Consider the following 17,387-nt stretch of genomic DNA (forward strand, 5'->3'; position numbering starts at 1 on the left):
CTAGCTGTTATGCTGTTGCATCATAGTTACATTGCCGTTCATCTGGCTACTTTTTGAGTGCTGTTTTCTGAATCTAAACTTGCTAGTATGATTCATCCTTTCCTACTCTTATGTCATCAGAATTTAAAAGAAATCAAGTGCTTACCTCTTGGAAGTAATGTTTGCAACACTGTGTAAACTGCATTTCACAATCAGACATTAAAGTCTGAACAGTCATGATTGCTTGTGAGTTTGAAGTCACCCTGCTTTTCTTAGGCTTCTGGAACTGCTGATATGACTAAAATTCGCAGGTTAAAATGGGAAGAATTTGATCTTGCTATCCATATGATTTAGATGGTAACACTTCTGGTACATGTGAAGCTGTAAAGGTAGGTGCCAAGATAATCAGTCCAGGACGTTTAACTGGACATACGTTATCATAAGCTGGTGGAATGCGCAAATCTGATAACATTGCTGTAATTAATAAATCTTTCAGGAATGTGTAAAAACTACATGTATTTCTTTTTAGTTAGTTTGTTTTGAAGTATGTAAATACTTATGTATGTACAGACTTGAGTTTGGCAAGATCTCTAGCAGAAAGCTGATGTAAAGAAATGTACGGGAGAATCCACTCGCTCTTGTACTCATGTATTTTATTTGCTTTTGTTTTAGTTTGCAAGTATGCCTGCCACAGGAAATGCGAAGAAAAGGTAAGCATATTTACTTGTCTCCCTTCTTGCTGCTGATCCACATGTTTGAAATTGAGACTACAAAAGCTGTACCAACTAATTAAGAATAAGATGATTATTAAATCAGATGCCTAACTGTCAAAAAATACTATATTTTTTTGCTGGGGTATTGTTCTTGCCATTAATAAAAACCAGGTCCCTATGTAATCGAAACATCTGCATCAGTGATTGAGTTTCTCATTCCTCCTATGGGAGGTCATGTGTCAAGTTTAAAACAGCAAGTTAAATGGGGGAAATATAAACCACACAGTTATAGCAGAAAAGAAGAAATGCATTGGAGTGAATAAGATGGTATATCTGTATAAACACACACGTGTGTGTGTATAGACACACCCCTACATATCTATCATCTATATGTACATATATAAAATTTTTACAGCAACAGAGATCTAAAGGCAAACTTTTGGCATTGGATTATGAAAAGTATAAGCATAGTATTAATTTATTTTCAGTGTGTACTGTAAATAGTTTTCACCCGGTTCAGTTTCATTACTAGATTTTTGTTACTTTTAAAAACATGAGTCCCTTTCACATGAGGTGAGATCAGTAATTCCATGGTCTCAGATCCCTAGGTTTGTGTAAATCAAAGGCATTTACAGAGTGTTGCAATCTAAATCTAGCAGTCTTAGAGGGCTTTATTTTAGCAGCACCACCTTATGGGATATTATTCCGTGCTTTTAACTTAAGCTTTTGATTAGCACTTGCCATTTATGAAGACAACATTTTTTGTAGTTAGAGCACTGAGATTCTGGAGACCATGGATCTTGCACTTGTGCAAGAATTTGTTTGTTTCAGGTCTTCCAAGAAATGCAACTAAATGCAAGAGAAAAACCTCTGCTTAGTGAAGGACTTGGAGATTTGTCAAACCATTTGAGGAAATGCAATACAAGTGACAGTTGGCTGAGCATCTACCACTTCGAGTGAAAAATGGTGCTCGTGCATTTGAAAATTGCTGTGTTATGTGGTATGCTGAATAAATGCAGAGTTTTGTTTTTTCATGAAATAAGATGATAAAGTACACACAGTGGTAAAGTTTGCAAGAAAGATACTGCCTTTTGAAAGTTTTCATCAACTACATATATTCAATAATAATAAGTAATAATACTATAGTAATGGTGGTCTAGAAGTAGAAGGGAAACAGTTTACTAGAAAGATGTACTTTTTATTAGAGCAGATGAGGTTATTGATCCCTCTTTGCACAGTAGCTTTGGTTCTCCAAACAGCAATTGCAGTATGGAATTCTACCAGCTTCCATGAGGAAGGATTCTTGTTTGTTGATAATGTTGGTAGCTTGCAGATTTGCTCAGGTAGGTGCTACACAGATGTAGAGTTTCCAGAAGTAATGGTACATAAGCATTCTCCTGGAGAAACTGGCTGCTTGTGGCTTGGACCTGTGTACTCTTTGCAGGGTAAAAAACTGGCTGGGTGGACCGTCCCAAAGAGCTGTGGTGAATCGTGTCAAATCCAGTTGGCGGCTGGTCATGAGTGGTGTTCCCAGGGATCAGTACTAGGGCCAGTTCTGTTAATATCTTTATCAGTGATGTGGATGAGAGGGGATTGATTGCACCCTCAGTTTGCAGATGATACCAATTTGGGTGAGAGAGTTGATCTGCTGGAGGGTAGGAAGGCCATACAGAGGGATCTGGACCAGCTGGATTAATGGGCTGAGGTTCAATTGCATGAGGTTCAACACAGCCAAGTGCTGGGTCCCGCTGCACTTGGATCATAACAACCCCAGGCAGCATTACAGGCTCAGGGAAGGGTGGGAGGAAAGCTGCCTGGCTGAAAAGGACCTGGGGCTGTGTATTGACAGCCAGCTGAATATGAGCCAGCAGTGTGCCCAGGTGGCCAAAAAGGCCAACAGCATCCTGGCTTATATCAGGAATAGTGTGGCCAGCAGAACTAGGGAATTGATCATCTGACTGTACTTAGCACATTGAAGTGCTGGAGCCAATTCAGAGAAGGGCAATGAACCTGGTGAAGGGTCTGGAGCAAAAGTGTTACGAGGAGCAGCTGAGGGAACTGGGGCTGTTTAGCCTGGAGAAAAGGAGACTGAGAGGAGACCTTATTGTCTACAACTATCTGAAAGGAGACTATAGCATGGAGGGTGTTGGTCTGTTCTCCCAAGTAGTCAGTGATAGGACAAGAGGAAATGACCTCGAGTTGTGCCAGGAGAGGTTCAGATTGGATATTAGGAAAAAATTCTTCACGGAAAGGGTTGTCAGGCGTTGGAACAGGCTGTCCAGGGAAGTGGTTGAATCAGCATCCCTGGACGTGTTTAAAAGACATGTAGATGGGGACATGTTTTAGTGACAGTATTAGGTTAACAGTTGGACTCAGTGATCTGGAGAGTCTCTTCCAACCAAAATGATTCCATGACTCTATAAATTATACAGGAGGCTGTTGTGAGAAATTCTTTAAACTTGTTTTAGAGACAATTTCATACATGTACCATATGTTAAAAATGGGAAACTATATTTCAACTGGTTATTTATTCTCTCAGGCATTTGGGTATTGAGTATTTGAAAGACTAATATATGGAGTGCTAAAAATCTGTAGTACTGTAACTATCATTGAGATACTGGTTTATGTTATAGTTTTTAAATAATTGAAAAGAGATGAGCTTGTTACATTGTTCATCCTGATTCAGATCTGTGTTTTGCCTTTATTGCCTAAGATGACATCTATATTAATTTATCTGGTTATCGGTTTAAGACAGGAATGATTCTGATGGTTTTTAAGACGGTCTAAGAATATACTAAGACCATCTAAGAACGTTGCAGGCAACCTAAAGGATACCTGTAGCTGTAATTGTATGCACCGATTCAGATCCGTGTGTGGAAAGTGTTTCACGGATGCCAGCTTATCCACAAGTATCTCTTCACCCTAGAATATATTTTACCACCAAGAGAAGTATTACTTCCTGCATCTTCTATAAAACTACATTGTCCACAACCTATGGGGAGTAACTATTTTTGCATAATTTAAACTTCCCCCAAGACAAAATGTGTAAGCAGTTGGTCACCTGACAGTCATGTGGAAAAGGAGTGAATGAGAACAAAGAACCTTGCACTTTGGAGATCCTGTAGTCATTTTGGAAAAGAATAATGTATCAGCACAGTAAAGCATCACTCAAAAGACTATTGGGGTCACGACCATTCATAAAAGCAATATTATATGCAAGTCTAGCCATAAAGCCTCATAACAAAACAGATAATGTCATAAATGTTTTCAGGTAAAAGCAGCAGCTCAGATCTTCAACTGGCAACATGACAATGCAGGATTTGAAGAGGTTGTCAAGGCAATAACACTATTATGCTTGGAAATGAAAAACATGTTTCTTGGTACATAAATCATCCATGAAATAAACTTTATGCAGACCTGAAAATAAAGTGGACTCTGAATTTGATCATAAAGTACAAATGAAGGAAGAATCACGTTTTGGAGTTGTTCAGGATGTCAAATGCTGTCTTGTAGGATGAACCGTGAATCGGTTCTGCGAGGGCTTTTTACTTGCTCCTGACGTAACAGTGAGTACAAAATAACAAATGCAGGCAAGCATCCTAATGATATTTCAAAACTTAGGGCACCACTGTAAGAAAATGTGAAGTTACAAAAAGAGAATTAAAGAAGCAGACATTAGCTTGCACCGATTTAGGCTGTTGCATTGAGTGCCCTATATAGATATATTTATACTGCCATTACATTATATAGATGCCCCATCTCTGGAAACATTCAAGGTCATGCTGGATGGGGCTCTGAACAGCCTGATCTAGTTGAAGATGTCCCTGCTTATTGCAGGGGGTTTGGACTAGATGAGCTTTGAAGGTCCCTTCCAACCCAAACTATTCTATGATTCTGTGTCAATTACATAACGGTTACAACATTTTAAATTAAAATTATGTAGTATAAATCCACTAGATCAGTCGATTTATACAGTCCTAAAATTACATTTGGCCCTTTGAAGGCAACCATGAGGCTGATGTTGCCCCTGGTGAAAAGGAATTTGACATGCCTGCACTGGATGGTGCAGATGGATGCCAACATGAAAACTGAATTAGCTGTAAAAGAAAGTTACCCAAAAATCCAATCAAAAATAAGTGCCAGAAGTCCAAACTTCACTCTCTTGGAATTGTATGTGGAAAGAAACAAACAAAAAAGTGAATATAGTGGAAGTCTGGATATAAAACCTAAGACATATATCCTTCTCTGTCAGGTTACTGTTTTCAATTTAGCCCTGAAGTAGGGGGTGGGTATGTGGCTGCAGGAAGGAGTAAATGAAAATTAAGGATCCACAAATTCAGAACAGATGTCAGGAAGCAGTATTTCACGCAGAGAGCAATGGATATGTAAACATGTCTCCCAGGCGCTTTTGCTGAGATGAAAAGCAGTGAGGTTACTCATGACTGAAGCTGTCTAATCGGATCCTGGGAGACAAGCTCTGAGTGGGCTGCGCCACAAAGGGTCTGGTCGATGAATCTGCTCTGAAGATGTCCCTCAACTCTCATGTCCTGTGTGAACTCCTGTAAGCTATTTGTGAAAGTCTCTGCTGCATCTCTGCCAGTCAGAGATCTCAGTGTGCACTGGTTTCTGTAGACGCATTTCATTTCAGTACAGCCTCTCAGGGCAGCTGTTTTGCCTGCATACTCAGTGGGCCTCTTCTGCACCCATCGGCATGATGCACCTTGGCAGTGCTGAGCTGTCACAGCCCTCTTGTTCTCAGCCTCAGAAACTTGATATGTGTTCATAGAAAGACACATGGCTGCATCTGTAATGTGACTTCTCTGGTATTCTGTCTGTACATACTCATAGTGAGGTGTTGTCCTGCTGACAAATACACTTGCTCATCACGGAGGCCCGATGAACCATACTTTTTTGCATTTTGATAGAAACAAGGGCCTAAAAATGCTGCACTGCTTGGGCGGTAGCAGGTTTTGTTAACTTACTGTACTATAGAGAGATACCTGTTCTGACCATGGGAAGCCCTCATAAACTTGTAATTGACTTTGTATAGGTTAAGCTATTGTAATATACTTGAGTTTGCAGTAGGCTTATTTAGAACTAAAGACAGCCTTTCAAATTGTTATGTTATAGCAGCATATAATCAGTTTACTGTAAAAAAATATACTATTTGTTCTTTAGTCATCTGTACTTTTTAATGTATGTACTGTATTTTAAAATGCTCTCTAAAATAAGTTTTTGTTTTCACTCTGAAAAACTTCATAAGAATGAATTCTGAAAGAATTTTGGTTTAATGTACAAATCCCAGTCCGTTCAGATAATTACTACCTTGTATGGCCTCAGTTCATGCATGTTTAACTTGGAAATGTTTCTTTATGGCTGTTTGTTTGCATGTACATATGTAATCAGTGTTCCCTAAGGTTTCGGAAGCTACAGCATATCTAACGCCCCATGGCTTTGGTCTGGGTTTTGCCCTGGGCAGTTGAGTCCCCTTAAGTTTGTAGCTTTGTCTTGGGGCATGTCTCTCTGTGTATGATGTAGGAATACTTGTTTGTCCCCCCACAAAGTTTTCCCTTAACTCTCTGTCCTGGGATACCATTTTCTCCTTCTTTTGGTTTTGACTCTGTCAGTTAGGTATGTGGTGTGCATCTGGGGCATTGAAAGGCATAGTCTCGTGACTCCAGCCAAACTTCTTTCTTTGAAGCCTGGGAATTTGAAAACCAGTTTTTGTCTCCTGATCTGTGGGAAGACTAAAAGCGGGAGGGGAAGCCTCTTGACCGTATTTTCTAGACCTTTTTCTTGTATGCTGATTCTCCTCTTGAGAACTGACTGATTTTATTAAGTTTACAAGGAAATGCTTACATTTTCTTATAATCAGTAAGCCTAAGTATTTGCTGAAGTCTTTTGCTGAATCGGGTGTGATCCAGCTTTATGCCTTTGCCTAGCAAACATTGCATGTATCCTTAATTCAACCTGGAAGATATTTTTGCTATGCTTAAGCCAAAGACATTTTTCTTACATAATGCAGTTTGATTCTTTGCTAGTCTGAAATGATGTTTCAAAGAAACTAATATCCTAGGCAGATGACTCTATGGCTTTTTCCACTTCCAGTAAGTTTAACTTATATACGGGTTTGCTTCAGCCCACCTCCTCCTTCACCTTTCAAGAAGGTGTCTTAGACATCTCAGGGGAGTGCAGGTCTAATCAAAGCTTTTTTTTTTTTTTTAATTAGTAATCTAAAATCCTTGTTTAGACTAGGTTCCTGAGCTGCAGTGTGCCATGTGAATGCTAGTAAAGTTAGATCAAACAATTTATTTCAAATTCTGCAGGTTGTTTTTTTTTTTTAACAGAAATAACATTCATAATGTATTTCTAGCATTTTATCATTTATAAAGCCACCAAAATTGTTTTAATCATAAAAGGCATAAACTCTGATGTGACACTTTGTCCTGCTAATTTCTCAAAGGCCATGTTTTTTCTGATTCCCTTTTTTAGGATTTTTTATGTGAGAAAATATAATTCTTCCCTTGATGCTCATCTTCCTTTTTCTGTGAACTGTTAAAGCTGTTGCTGATTGAAGATGATTGAAAGAAGGCTCCCCACTGCCTCCAACTGCCATAGTCCCTTGTGATATCCTAATATTTTTCTTTCTTGGTCTCTTTAACAGTCTAGGAAATAGGAACATGATTACAGAAAAATGCATAGAAATAAACAAAAATTTAACTTGAATTACTGTAAACAAACATGACTAGCAGCACTATAGAAGGGAGAGTGACAGTAATCACAGCAAAAAAAATTAGCAAGGAATGGTGGTTGATTTTGGTCCTGGGTTGCATGTTCAACTTGTATTGTGAAAGTAAAGAACTTCCTATCTAGCTATCTATATGTATATGTGGAGAAACTAATATTGGTCAGATATTTTCAGTTTGGAGATTTAAAGCACAATCTGTTCTGGCTCTCAAAAGGCTCTATTGAATTTTGTTACTTGGGTACTTCTTGGACTGGTTTGTGAATAAACCTAGTGCTTACTTGGGTAGTGTTTTTAAGGTTGTGAGGCTGGGCTCAGGCTCTTGCAGTGGATGGGCATGAAGGCACGTACTTCTACCCTATGAAGGCAATCATTGGCCCTCAGCAGTCCAGTGGGACAGATACTTATGTGAGAAACATACGTTCCACTGCCACATGACAATTTCTTTTCTGTGTTTTTGGAACAAGAAGGAAAGATCCTTCTCTCTTTTGTGTATGGTTGTCATCCTTGCCAAGAGTTCCAACGCAAGTCACATGGACAGTTGCTTCATTTACCTTCCTGAAATTTAGTTTACATTCCTAAAAGGATGTCTAATAGTTCCCATCAAGTGGCTGACAGATATACTTGCTCATGTTCATTCTCTCATATGCGTTTGGCTCTGTAACATACATACACATGCGAACAAGGCCACTACGTGAGGTGCTTTTTATTTTTTTTTTTTTTAATTATTTTTAAATGTCAGTGTGGGTTCTCCTTAGTCCTCTCAGATTTTGGGCAGTGGGAATCAAGGACTTAAATGAAAACTTGTGTCATGTTGTTTCCAGGAGGCAGCTGTGTGAACCGAACCTCTGTGGTTGATGCATTTTTGTGGTAATCTATAAATCCAAACACATTCAAAAAGCTGAAGACTTCAAGGATTTCTTTCTTCATAGGCAGTGTTTGGCATGTTACATTGCCATGCATGCAACCCTTTCAGTGCTGCCTAGCACTGGGCTGGAACAAAAATGTTTGCAGTTGAAGTCTGAAGGATTGCTGTGTTAGTTTTGTAACTGACATTTGACCACTCAACGGGGTCTTCAGGTTTTTTCTGATCGTACCCAGAATCGGTATTTTGCAGATCCTCGTCTTTGCAAAATATTTTGTGCCCTGTTAGATATAATACCACTGTAATGAACTGTGTAATGAATAAACCTTCAGATTCAACCAGAACTGTATGTTATTGAGGGATACGAGGACTTGAAATTGCTTTTTATGGGCATAAACCTTGCACTGTTTAAGTAGCAGAAGTGCTGTGATGGAGTGCTTTGTATTTGGCAGTTAATTTGCTGGGGCTTTCAAAAAATGAAGAAAGTATTTTAAAGTATGCTAGTGTTCTTAGATAAGAACTGTCATTTAGACTTACTGTTTCAGATAGCTTGCTATGTTGTGCAAGACCCAGCTGGTACATGTACAACTTCAAGGTTTGTTTGTTTCCTTGCTGATTTTATTTTAAAAATAAATTTAGCTGTTGGCAAAGGGAAAAGAAGATAAGATGATGTTAGTGAGGGAAGGAAACAGAACAATTTCTGCTTTTCTTTGTTCACCACCATAATGTGGGTAGGTTACATTTTCATGACAGATGTGAACTTTCGACTGGAAAATCTTAGGGTGTTTTAGGAGAGTGGGGTTTGTTGATTGGTTGGATTTTTTTCCTCCAGTGCCCTCTCTTGTTTTGGCTGATTTTTAGGAAGGATGTATTTACTGGTCCAGTTGTTTTCTGGCTAGCTCTGGTCCTTTCTGTATAGATACATTAAATCTCACACACACTTGCCATGCAACTTTTTTTTTAAGAGAGGTAGAAACACATTTGTCAGCCTTTTAGAATGGGATCAAAGAACCTGGGAATGATGCATTTTTACATTGCTGCTGCTTGAAATTCTCCCTTAGGTGACCTTATGTAGCTCATGCCATAGTCAGCTTTGGGAAATGAGAATTAAGTAGGTTACAGTAATATACTACTCCTTTCTTTGTGAGTTACTGTTATTAAAAGTTGTTTACTCTTACTGTACATGATGCTCTTAGCCTTTGCGCTAGAGGCGTTTCTTTTGTGTCTGCTGTTACAGCTAAAGGCAATAGCAGCATCTGGAAGGGTACTCTGAACATCAACAGCTGCTGTAATTGGGTAGCAGGCATAGTGTCCCAATGATGTATAACATTTTGCCCCTTTGCTGTACCATGCTGTTTTGCTTTTGCTGGAGGTTTTGAGGAAGAGTGCATACTCCTAGGAAATGATTGAGTTCCCTTTTGCAATGTGACATCTCAAAAAGTTGGAGCCACACCAGCCTTAGATTGCCTTACTGATTGATGGAAGAATGGGAACTGAGATATAGACATTATCATGAATAACCACAATTTTTTGAAAGCATAGAATGAAAGAGAGTGAGTACTATTTTTTTTGGAAGTTATGAGCTCTGTCCCAGAAGAAACCCTCACTGTTTTCTATCAGCAAGCTGAAATGTCTGAGCTTCACTAGAATTTGCTTTTACTACTTCTGTGTGATAACACAGCATTTCATAATATTTTGCTAGTCATTATCTCTAAAAGGCTGCTTCACTTGTCTTATTCTGTCTTGCTGAAGAAGACATTTAAAATACCTCCCACAGTTAAAGCACAGTGAAGGAAATTCAGCATTAGTGAAAACAGTCTATTTGGGAGAGCTAGTTTTGATGATAAAATATATGTATTTAAGTGTGTCACAGAGAGAGCATTCTGTACCCTTTTGTTGCATTGTCTCTTTTTTTGAATAGCTGGAAAATTGAAGATATACTTAGAATGTACATGTTTAAGACTTTAATATATTTTTACAGGAGGGAAATTTGTTAAAATGACTAGAGAGCTATGAAAGTCAGGATTGTCATATAAGAAAGTCAGAAATACTGTAATAAAATTCAGGTGCTTCAGTGTCTTCATGTTGGCCTTCAGCAAAGTGCTCTCAATCTCAAAAATGGGCAAACTGGGGCCTTCTGGAGGGACCCTTTCTTTACAACATGAGAATATATTCTGGTGGGAAAGTGGAAGATTCCTCCTTGGTTCCTTAACCCTTTGGGCTACTTTGGCCTCCTTTTTCTAACAGATGAGTGTACTCCAACAGTTGTTTTGAAGGATTTATGTAAACTTTGGGCTGGAGAGGTCACTGTGTTTCTTTGCAGTGACTCTTACAGACCTTCTGTCACAGAGTGAAATCAGTCCTGTGCTAAGTACTGTAGGCTTTAAACTGGCCTTGGTGAGATGCAGAGAACCATCCTGCAGATTTTCCACTCTAGGTAAATAAACAAAAAAACCTCAAAACCAACAAAAAAGCCCAAAACTCATTACTTTACCATCAAGGTGACTTCTGCCTTCATATCCTTCTGTGATGTTGAGTAGAAAAGACTGGCGTTGTTGTTTTCTGGAGCTCTACTTGTCTATCATGTTTCTCTCTTCTCTGTAATATGTATTATGAAAAATATCCTCCCCCCGATTTTAACCTAATTATATTGTTTAAATATTGCTTTTATGTTATCTTGTTGTCTTTAATACTTTCATTTAATGGACATCTCTCTGTCCCAGCTGGTAGAGGTACACTGGAAACAGTGAAACCTGTGGTCTGAGCAGTGACCTCTGCAATTTGTCATGACAAAGCTCCTGTCTCCTCCTCCTAAAACTTCTGATACTGCTGGCTGTGTGGTGCCATTTGTGACCACAGGAACCACAATGCCTGTAACTCTTATCGTTGCTCAGATCCTGGAAGCAGACTGAAACTGATAAATCACACCAATACGTTAAAGGTCAAAAATTCTAAGGTACAACAGCCCTGGTGCTCATCTTGCTTCTGCTCGAGAAAATCCAATCCATTTTTGGCAGTTTGTTCTTTTGGTAAAGGAAAATGTCTGGGGAACTGTATCCTCGTTGCCTGCTAGGGCCTTCCCTGTCTGGTAGTGTTGCAAGATTTGTTTGACTTTGCAAATGAAGCATGTTTTCTCATGAGGATTACACCAAAATAAATAGACTTGGAGTCCTGAAAGAATTAACGTAGTTCCCTGAGGAATGTATACCTAATGAAGCTTGCAGAAGTCAGATTTGATACAAAGAAAGCAGAAGTCTCAAAGATGTGCACAATTGCCAAAATTAGAATTTTTTTAAACTGTTCTTTAAAGAAGCAGCAAAATGAGACATTTTGAGCAAAGATACTATGTTTTTGCACTCATTTAGCATCAACTAATTTCAACCTAATTTATAAATCTGTGGTTAAACATAGTAACTCAAGAGGGACAGTAGCTAGCACTCCATTTACAGTTCAGATTGGCAAACTAAACCACAGTGCAGAGGCCTTGTGTGAAGTCCAGTGGAAAAAAAAAAAAAAAAAAAAATCTAGTTTTAGGATTTTGGCATCTGCTGCCTGGTTTAACCCCTGTTAGCTACACCCAAGTTCTGACTAAGTTTCTTGTACTTTGCTTCTGAACTCTTTTGGAGCAAATCCAGTGATCTGATAAAGCAAAAGACTTAATCTCTGGTTACTGGTTTACAATTATCAGTAGAAACTCATCCATTTTTGATTTGTGGAATCTTCTGTTTCATTGGAGTTTTAAAGAGATTCTTCTATTTTATCTTTTTTTCCCAAATAACATATGTACCAAATGTCTGGCACTGTGTTATTCAGAGAGTTGGAGAACAACTTTCATGATGGAAGTGAGGACTGTGACTTTGCAAGATCAAATATCACAACATGGAAGAAAGCCAGACTTTGAGATGGCACAGATATGTGAACAATACTTTTCTGTATCTTGGGATAACTGCATTCCTAGTTACTTGTGAAAGGTTTCTTTTCCTTCGGTGATTTCATTTGGGACAGCTTCTTTGCTTTGTCTTGGGAAACAGGGGTTTGTATCTTTATAAATATGCTATATTTTGAAATCCCTCCTGAAGGTATGTAACTTTCCATTTCAAGGGCTAATTTCAGAATTTATTTCATAAGTTATAATCCTAAATAGACACAAAGGAGTTGTGCAGGGGTCAGGACTGTAGGAACATGGCTTAGATGTTACATGGCTTAGATGCTTTGTTTTTTCCAATAAATTCATGGAGAGTTTCTCAAGCTTTGGCTGATCCTCTTTACACCTTGATGAGGTGGGTACATGTAGTGTTAGCATTATTTCAGCAAACAAAAAGTACTGAAGCTGATAAATGCTTAATTTGAAGAGGGTTTGGGGCATGCTTTATAGCTGATCTGTCTGGCATGAAGTGCTAGGACACTTGCTATCTCCAGGACAAAAGTCTGAGTTAGATACTATTATCACACAACTGGAGATTTCTGTTAACAAAAAAAAAAAAAAAAAAAGGTGTACTGCTATTGTAACTCTTTAATCACAAGTTAATATCCCAATAATGTCCCTTTTTATTTTAGAATTTGGATTTATTTTTAAAATTTTGTCATGTTACAAGTTGTAACATGTGAGTAAGGGAATTTATGATTTGAGTGTTTTGGGGGGTGGGTTGGAGGAGGGGGATGATAACTGACAGGTGTGTCAAAAGAAGAAAACTAAGCAGAGAAATTTCTTTTGTTTTCCAGACTTAACTCCAAAGCTGTATATTTAAATAAATAGATAAGTGTGTGCACTTAAAGTATGTGTGTATATACATAGACACATATTAAACATTTCCATGAGCTTGCCATTTGGGCTCCTGCAACAGTCGTAAGGTCTGTTGGGCTTCTGCAACAGTCATAAGGTCTCCTAACATCACTATAACTGTACGTTATTTGGAAGATGTCAGTGGCCACATTTTGATGCTACTTTTATCCATTTTCGTAGTAGTCAAGTAGAATGAACAGATTTTTAAGCAGGTCATGCATATATTTGATTACAATTCCTTCCCCTGCACATCCTTTATGTTACACATAACCTATGGCAGGCATGCCAGCATTTCTTGCTTGGTATAAGACTGGAGCTTGAAGAAAGTGATTAATTATAGTCAAATGGTTGAATTGCTTTTCCAAAAGTAATGTGGTAGTATTTGAGATTTGGCCTTTGAAATGCACCTTTAGTAATAACTTCTAATTCTTTGAAGATGGTTCTTCCTCTGAAAGATCACCTATTGCTTGCAAAACGAACATGAAAAGTAAGGAAGATGAAAAAGAAAGATGCATCTGGGAGTGAAAAAAACATTAAAATGTAAATACTGGATATCCCAGCAAATGATCTGGTGTGCAACAGTGGGGGGCACTGTGATGTCTCTGTTACAGCAAGTGGGGACAGATTTTATTTCCTTAGTGCCAGATATCCTGCCATTTGTTGACATTTTTTCTTGTTTGAGTTAACGTTTATCTCATGTTGGTTAGTTACTCATTAACTGATGTGAGTGGTGTTACAGTCTTATGAAGGAAAATTACCCGCAGATTCATGGAAGTCAGAATTCTTCAACGAAGTAATTATTTTAAATCTTTTTCTGTCAATATGGGACTTCTTCAAACTAAGGCTCGATTCAGGACGTACCACGCCAGGAAAGTGTTTCCATATTAACTGTGTATGCAAGAACAGGTAGTTTGCCTTTCAAATAATTGTTTGGTTATTTGTGGGTAGACCGATGTGTCTGTATCTGTGTATATGTATATGCTGTGTATATGTGCCAGGCACTTGAGAAGGTAACTATTTTTGAAAATCAGGCAAAGCATTCCTGTATCCTGGTATTACTTGTTAATACATGAAAGTGCAGAAGCTAAATGCACCTTAGTTGTGTGTAATTATGAGATTTTACACTAATGCATATCCACTACCTCTCTTACAAGAATAAAGACACTATCGAAAGCTGAAAAAACAAGTGATTGCAAATGTCTTTTTTGAGATGAGCTGTAGCTGCAGTTGGAAGATCAGAAAAAATCCTTCTGAAGTTTGTTTCGTGCAGTTGGTACACAGTGAGTGTAATTTTTTACACCAATGAAATTAGACATTTATACTCTATTTTCTCTGCATTGATACTGGATTGGTCCTGCAGTCTTGCTTTCCAGCTCTATACTTTTTCTCTAAATGCTGATTTCTTTTAAGACATCTCAGACCTTTGCAAACCAGGAAAAAGAGTTGGAGCCACTCACATATCCCCAGCTTACATTGTCTGAACCTCGTGATAGCCTCTCTGTTATCTGTGAACACGTCAGCTCTTTTGCTTATAACTTGTGTCTGCATTAATAGTGGAAGAATTTTCTGCAACTGCTCATGAGAACTGAAATTGGGATATGTAGAGGTCTTCACTGTTTTGATTCATCTGGGAAGAAATAAGCTATTTGTGTATAAGGAGCCAGAGGAAAAAAGAATCAGTGCGCTTTGAGTGATTCAATGTGCCTTACATTGAGTTTTGTAGCATGAAAACAGTAGCAGTGCATCCAAGTATTTGGCTTTGTGATGCATTTTGAGTGCTCTGCAGTTTAGTGACAGTGCAGCATAGTGATAAGTGGCAGTGTGCAAGGTTGAAGGGATTGCTGTGTACACCAGAAAGGGTATTATATAACTCCTTGTTGGTCCTAGAACAGTACCATCTAATGCAGGTGTTGATCTTAGTAAAAAGAAAGTGCAAAAGACAGAAAACCAGGAGAAGATGGAGTCTCTCTGTTATTAATTATGCAAGCATATGATACTAGTTCATCTTTGCTTTTCTACTGCGCTACCCAACCAGCCTGCAAACTCTGTTGGGGTTTCCATTAGTTCTCTCTGTTCTTCCTATTACAGGCAGTGAGAGAAAAGTGTTTAAATTTCATTTTTTCTCTATTTTTAACCTTAGGTGTTGCTAATGAGCATACTAGCAAAAACTGATTTTAGTGCTTATAATAAGTACCAGGTAATCACATGGTCAGGACAACTGTGGACAGTCTTTTATCCATAGATGCAGTGTTTGCTGCTCCTGGTGATGGTGCAGGGTGCACAGGGCTTCAGTTCTTCCTGCCACAGACTGCTCTGCCTGGTGGTTTGCCACTTTGGCTTGAAAGGAGAATTTGTGGTTGTAATTAAAGGTGGTGTATGAAGTTTTAAATGCTGTGTCAGGCAAGAGGTCACAGAGGCAGCTGATGTCTTTGCTTTCAGCAATGGAATGCTATCATGACAGCTTACTTAACATCTTCTGCGTGTTTAGTAAGGTTGTTTCACAGTATCACAGTATGTTTGGGATTGGAAGGGACCTCAAAAGACCATCTAGTCCAATCCCCCTGCTGGAGGAGGATCGCCTAGGTGAGGTTGCACAGGAACATGTCCAGGCGGGTTTTGAATGTCTCCAGAGAAGGAGACTCCACAACCTCCCTGAGCAGCCTGTTCCAGTGTTCTGTCACCCTCACTGAGAAGAAGTTTTTTCTCAATTTTAAGTGGAACCTCTTGTGTTCCAGCTTGATCCCATTACCCCTTGTCCTATCATTGTTTGCCACCGCGAAGAGCCTGGCTCTGTCCTCGTGGCACCCACCCTTTATATAGTTATTATATTATTTATATATATATTTTATATATATATATATATAATATTTATTATATATATTTATTAATAAGGTCCCCCCTCAGTCTCCTCTTCTCCAAACTAAAGAGACCCAGCTCCCTCAGCCTTTCTTCATAAGGGAGGTGCTCCACTCCCTTAATCATCTTTGTTGCCCTACGCTGGACCCTCTCCAGCAGTTCCCTGTCCTTCTTGAACTCAGGGGCCCAGAACTGGACACAGTACTCCAGATGGGGTCTCACCAGGGCGGAGTAGAGGGGAAGGAGGACCTCTCTTGATCTACTGACCACCCCCCTTGTAATACACCCCAGGATGCCATTGGCCTTCCTGGCCACAAGGGCACAGTGCTGGCTCATGGTCATCCTGTTGTCCACCAGGATTCCCAGGTCCCTTTCCCCTACACTGCTCTCTAATATGTAATTTCCCAACCTATACTGGAACCTGTGGTTGTTCCTGCCCAGATGCAGGACTCTACACTTTCCCTTGTTAAATTTCATTAGGTTATTCCCCGCCCAACTCTCCAGCCTGTCCAGGTCCCGCCGGATGGCAGCACAGCCTTCTGGCGTGTCAGCCACTCCTCCCAGCTTAGTGTCATCAGCAAACTTGCTGATAGTGCACTCAATTCCCTCGTCTAAATCGTTAATGAATATATTTAATAATATTGGCCCCAGTGTTTGGTTGGATAGAGGAGTGAATCATGAGTGGCAGTCACAAAATGAACTGGAGAAGTGAAGCTTATTAAGACCCTGGACTTGGAAGCGCAATGAGGAGTCAGAGAGTGCAATAGACAAACCTCAAGGGTTCCTATCTGTCCTGTTTTCTTTAGGGATAACAGAGAGATCATGAGGAGGCTGGGAGTTGAAAATCAGTTAGCTGCTTTTTCTTTTTTCTCTCTGTAAGTATTTTGTGATTTAAAAAAGCATTGAGAATCAGAGATGTATCTTTTCCACAAGAAGATATGGAGGCAAATGCCATCCCTTCCATGCTAGTGGTTAAAAGCTGTTCCGGAGAGTTGGGAGTGGAGTGGGTTGTCTCAGTGTAGTCAGGTCTGTCTCTTCTTGTCTGTTGTACTTACAGGACTGATGTTTCTTTTGTTCTTGCAGCTTGCTCTGTTGTATGGATTGCATCTTCTTTTTATTACTCTAAGGATTATAAATGACACATCAGGCTCCTTCTGCTCCATAATCCACACTGTACACCATAACTTGAGAGCTAGTAGGGCAGCTCACCAACAGTTCCTGCGAGAAAATGCCACCTTTATAGTCCAGGTGTTGCTAAAGAGTTTCTAGCTCCACTCTGCTGGCCAAGAGGCGAGCCTGTCCTAGAGAGCTGTAATAGTGAAGGTGAACATGTTAACTGAAACAGTATTCACTGGGATTAAACTCAGCTTGCTTGTTAAAGTGAACATGTGTGATGACTGTTACCGAAGCTCAGCTGAGTGGCACACATTGATGAACCACAGTCTT

At 39.2% G+C, this 17,387-nt stretch overlaps 1 protein-coding gene across 6 annotated transcripts in view; it reads left to right on the plus strand.

Moving 5' to 3' along the window:
• TNS3 (tensin 3) overlaps positions 1-17,387 on the plus strand; it is a 231,904-nt gene that overhangs the window by 76,178 nt on the left and 138,339 nt on the right. For all 6 annotated transcript variants that reach the window (XM_082044752.1, XM_082044751.1, XM_082044753.1 and 3 more), the window contains exon 3: positions 652-689. In XM_082044752.1, coding sequence (XP_081900878.1) covers positions 652-689 — 38 coding nt within the window. The remainder of the gene's footprint in view (positions 1-651; positions 690-17,387) is intronic.

Source organism: Streptopelia decaocto (assembly GCF_964273445.1).
Source record: "Streptopelia decaocto genome assembly, chromosome: 2".
Classification (NCBI taxonomy): Eukaryota; Metazoa; Chordata; class Aves; order Columbiformes; family Columbidae; genus Streptopelia; species Streptopelia decaocto.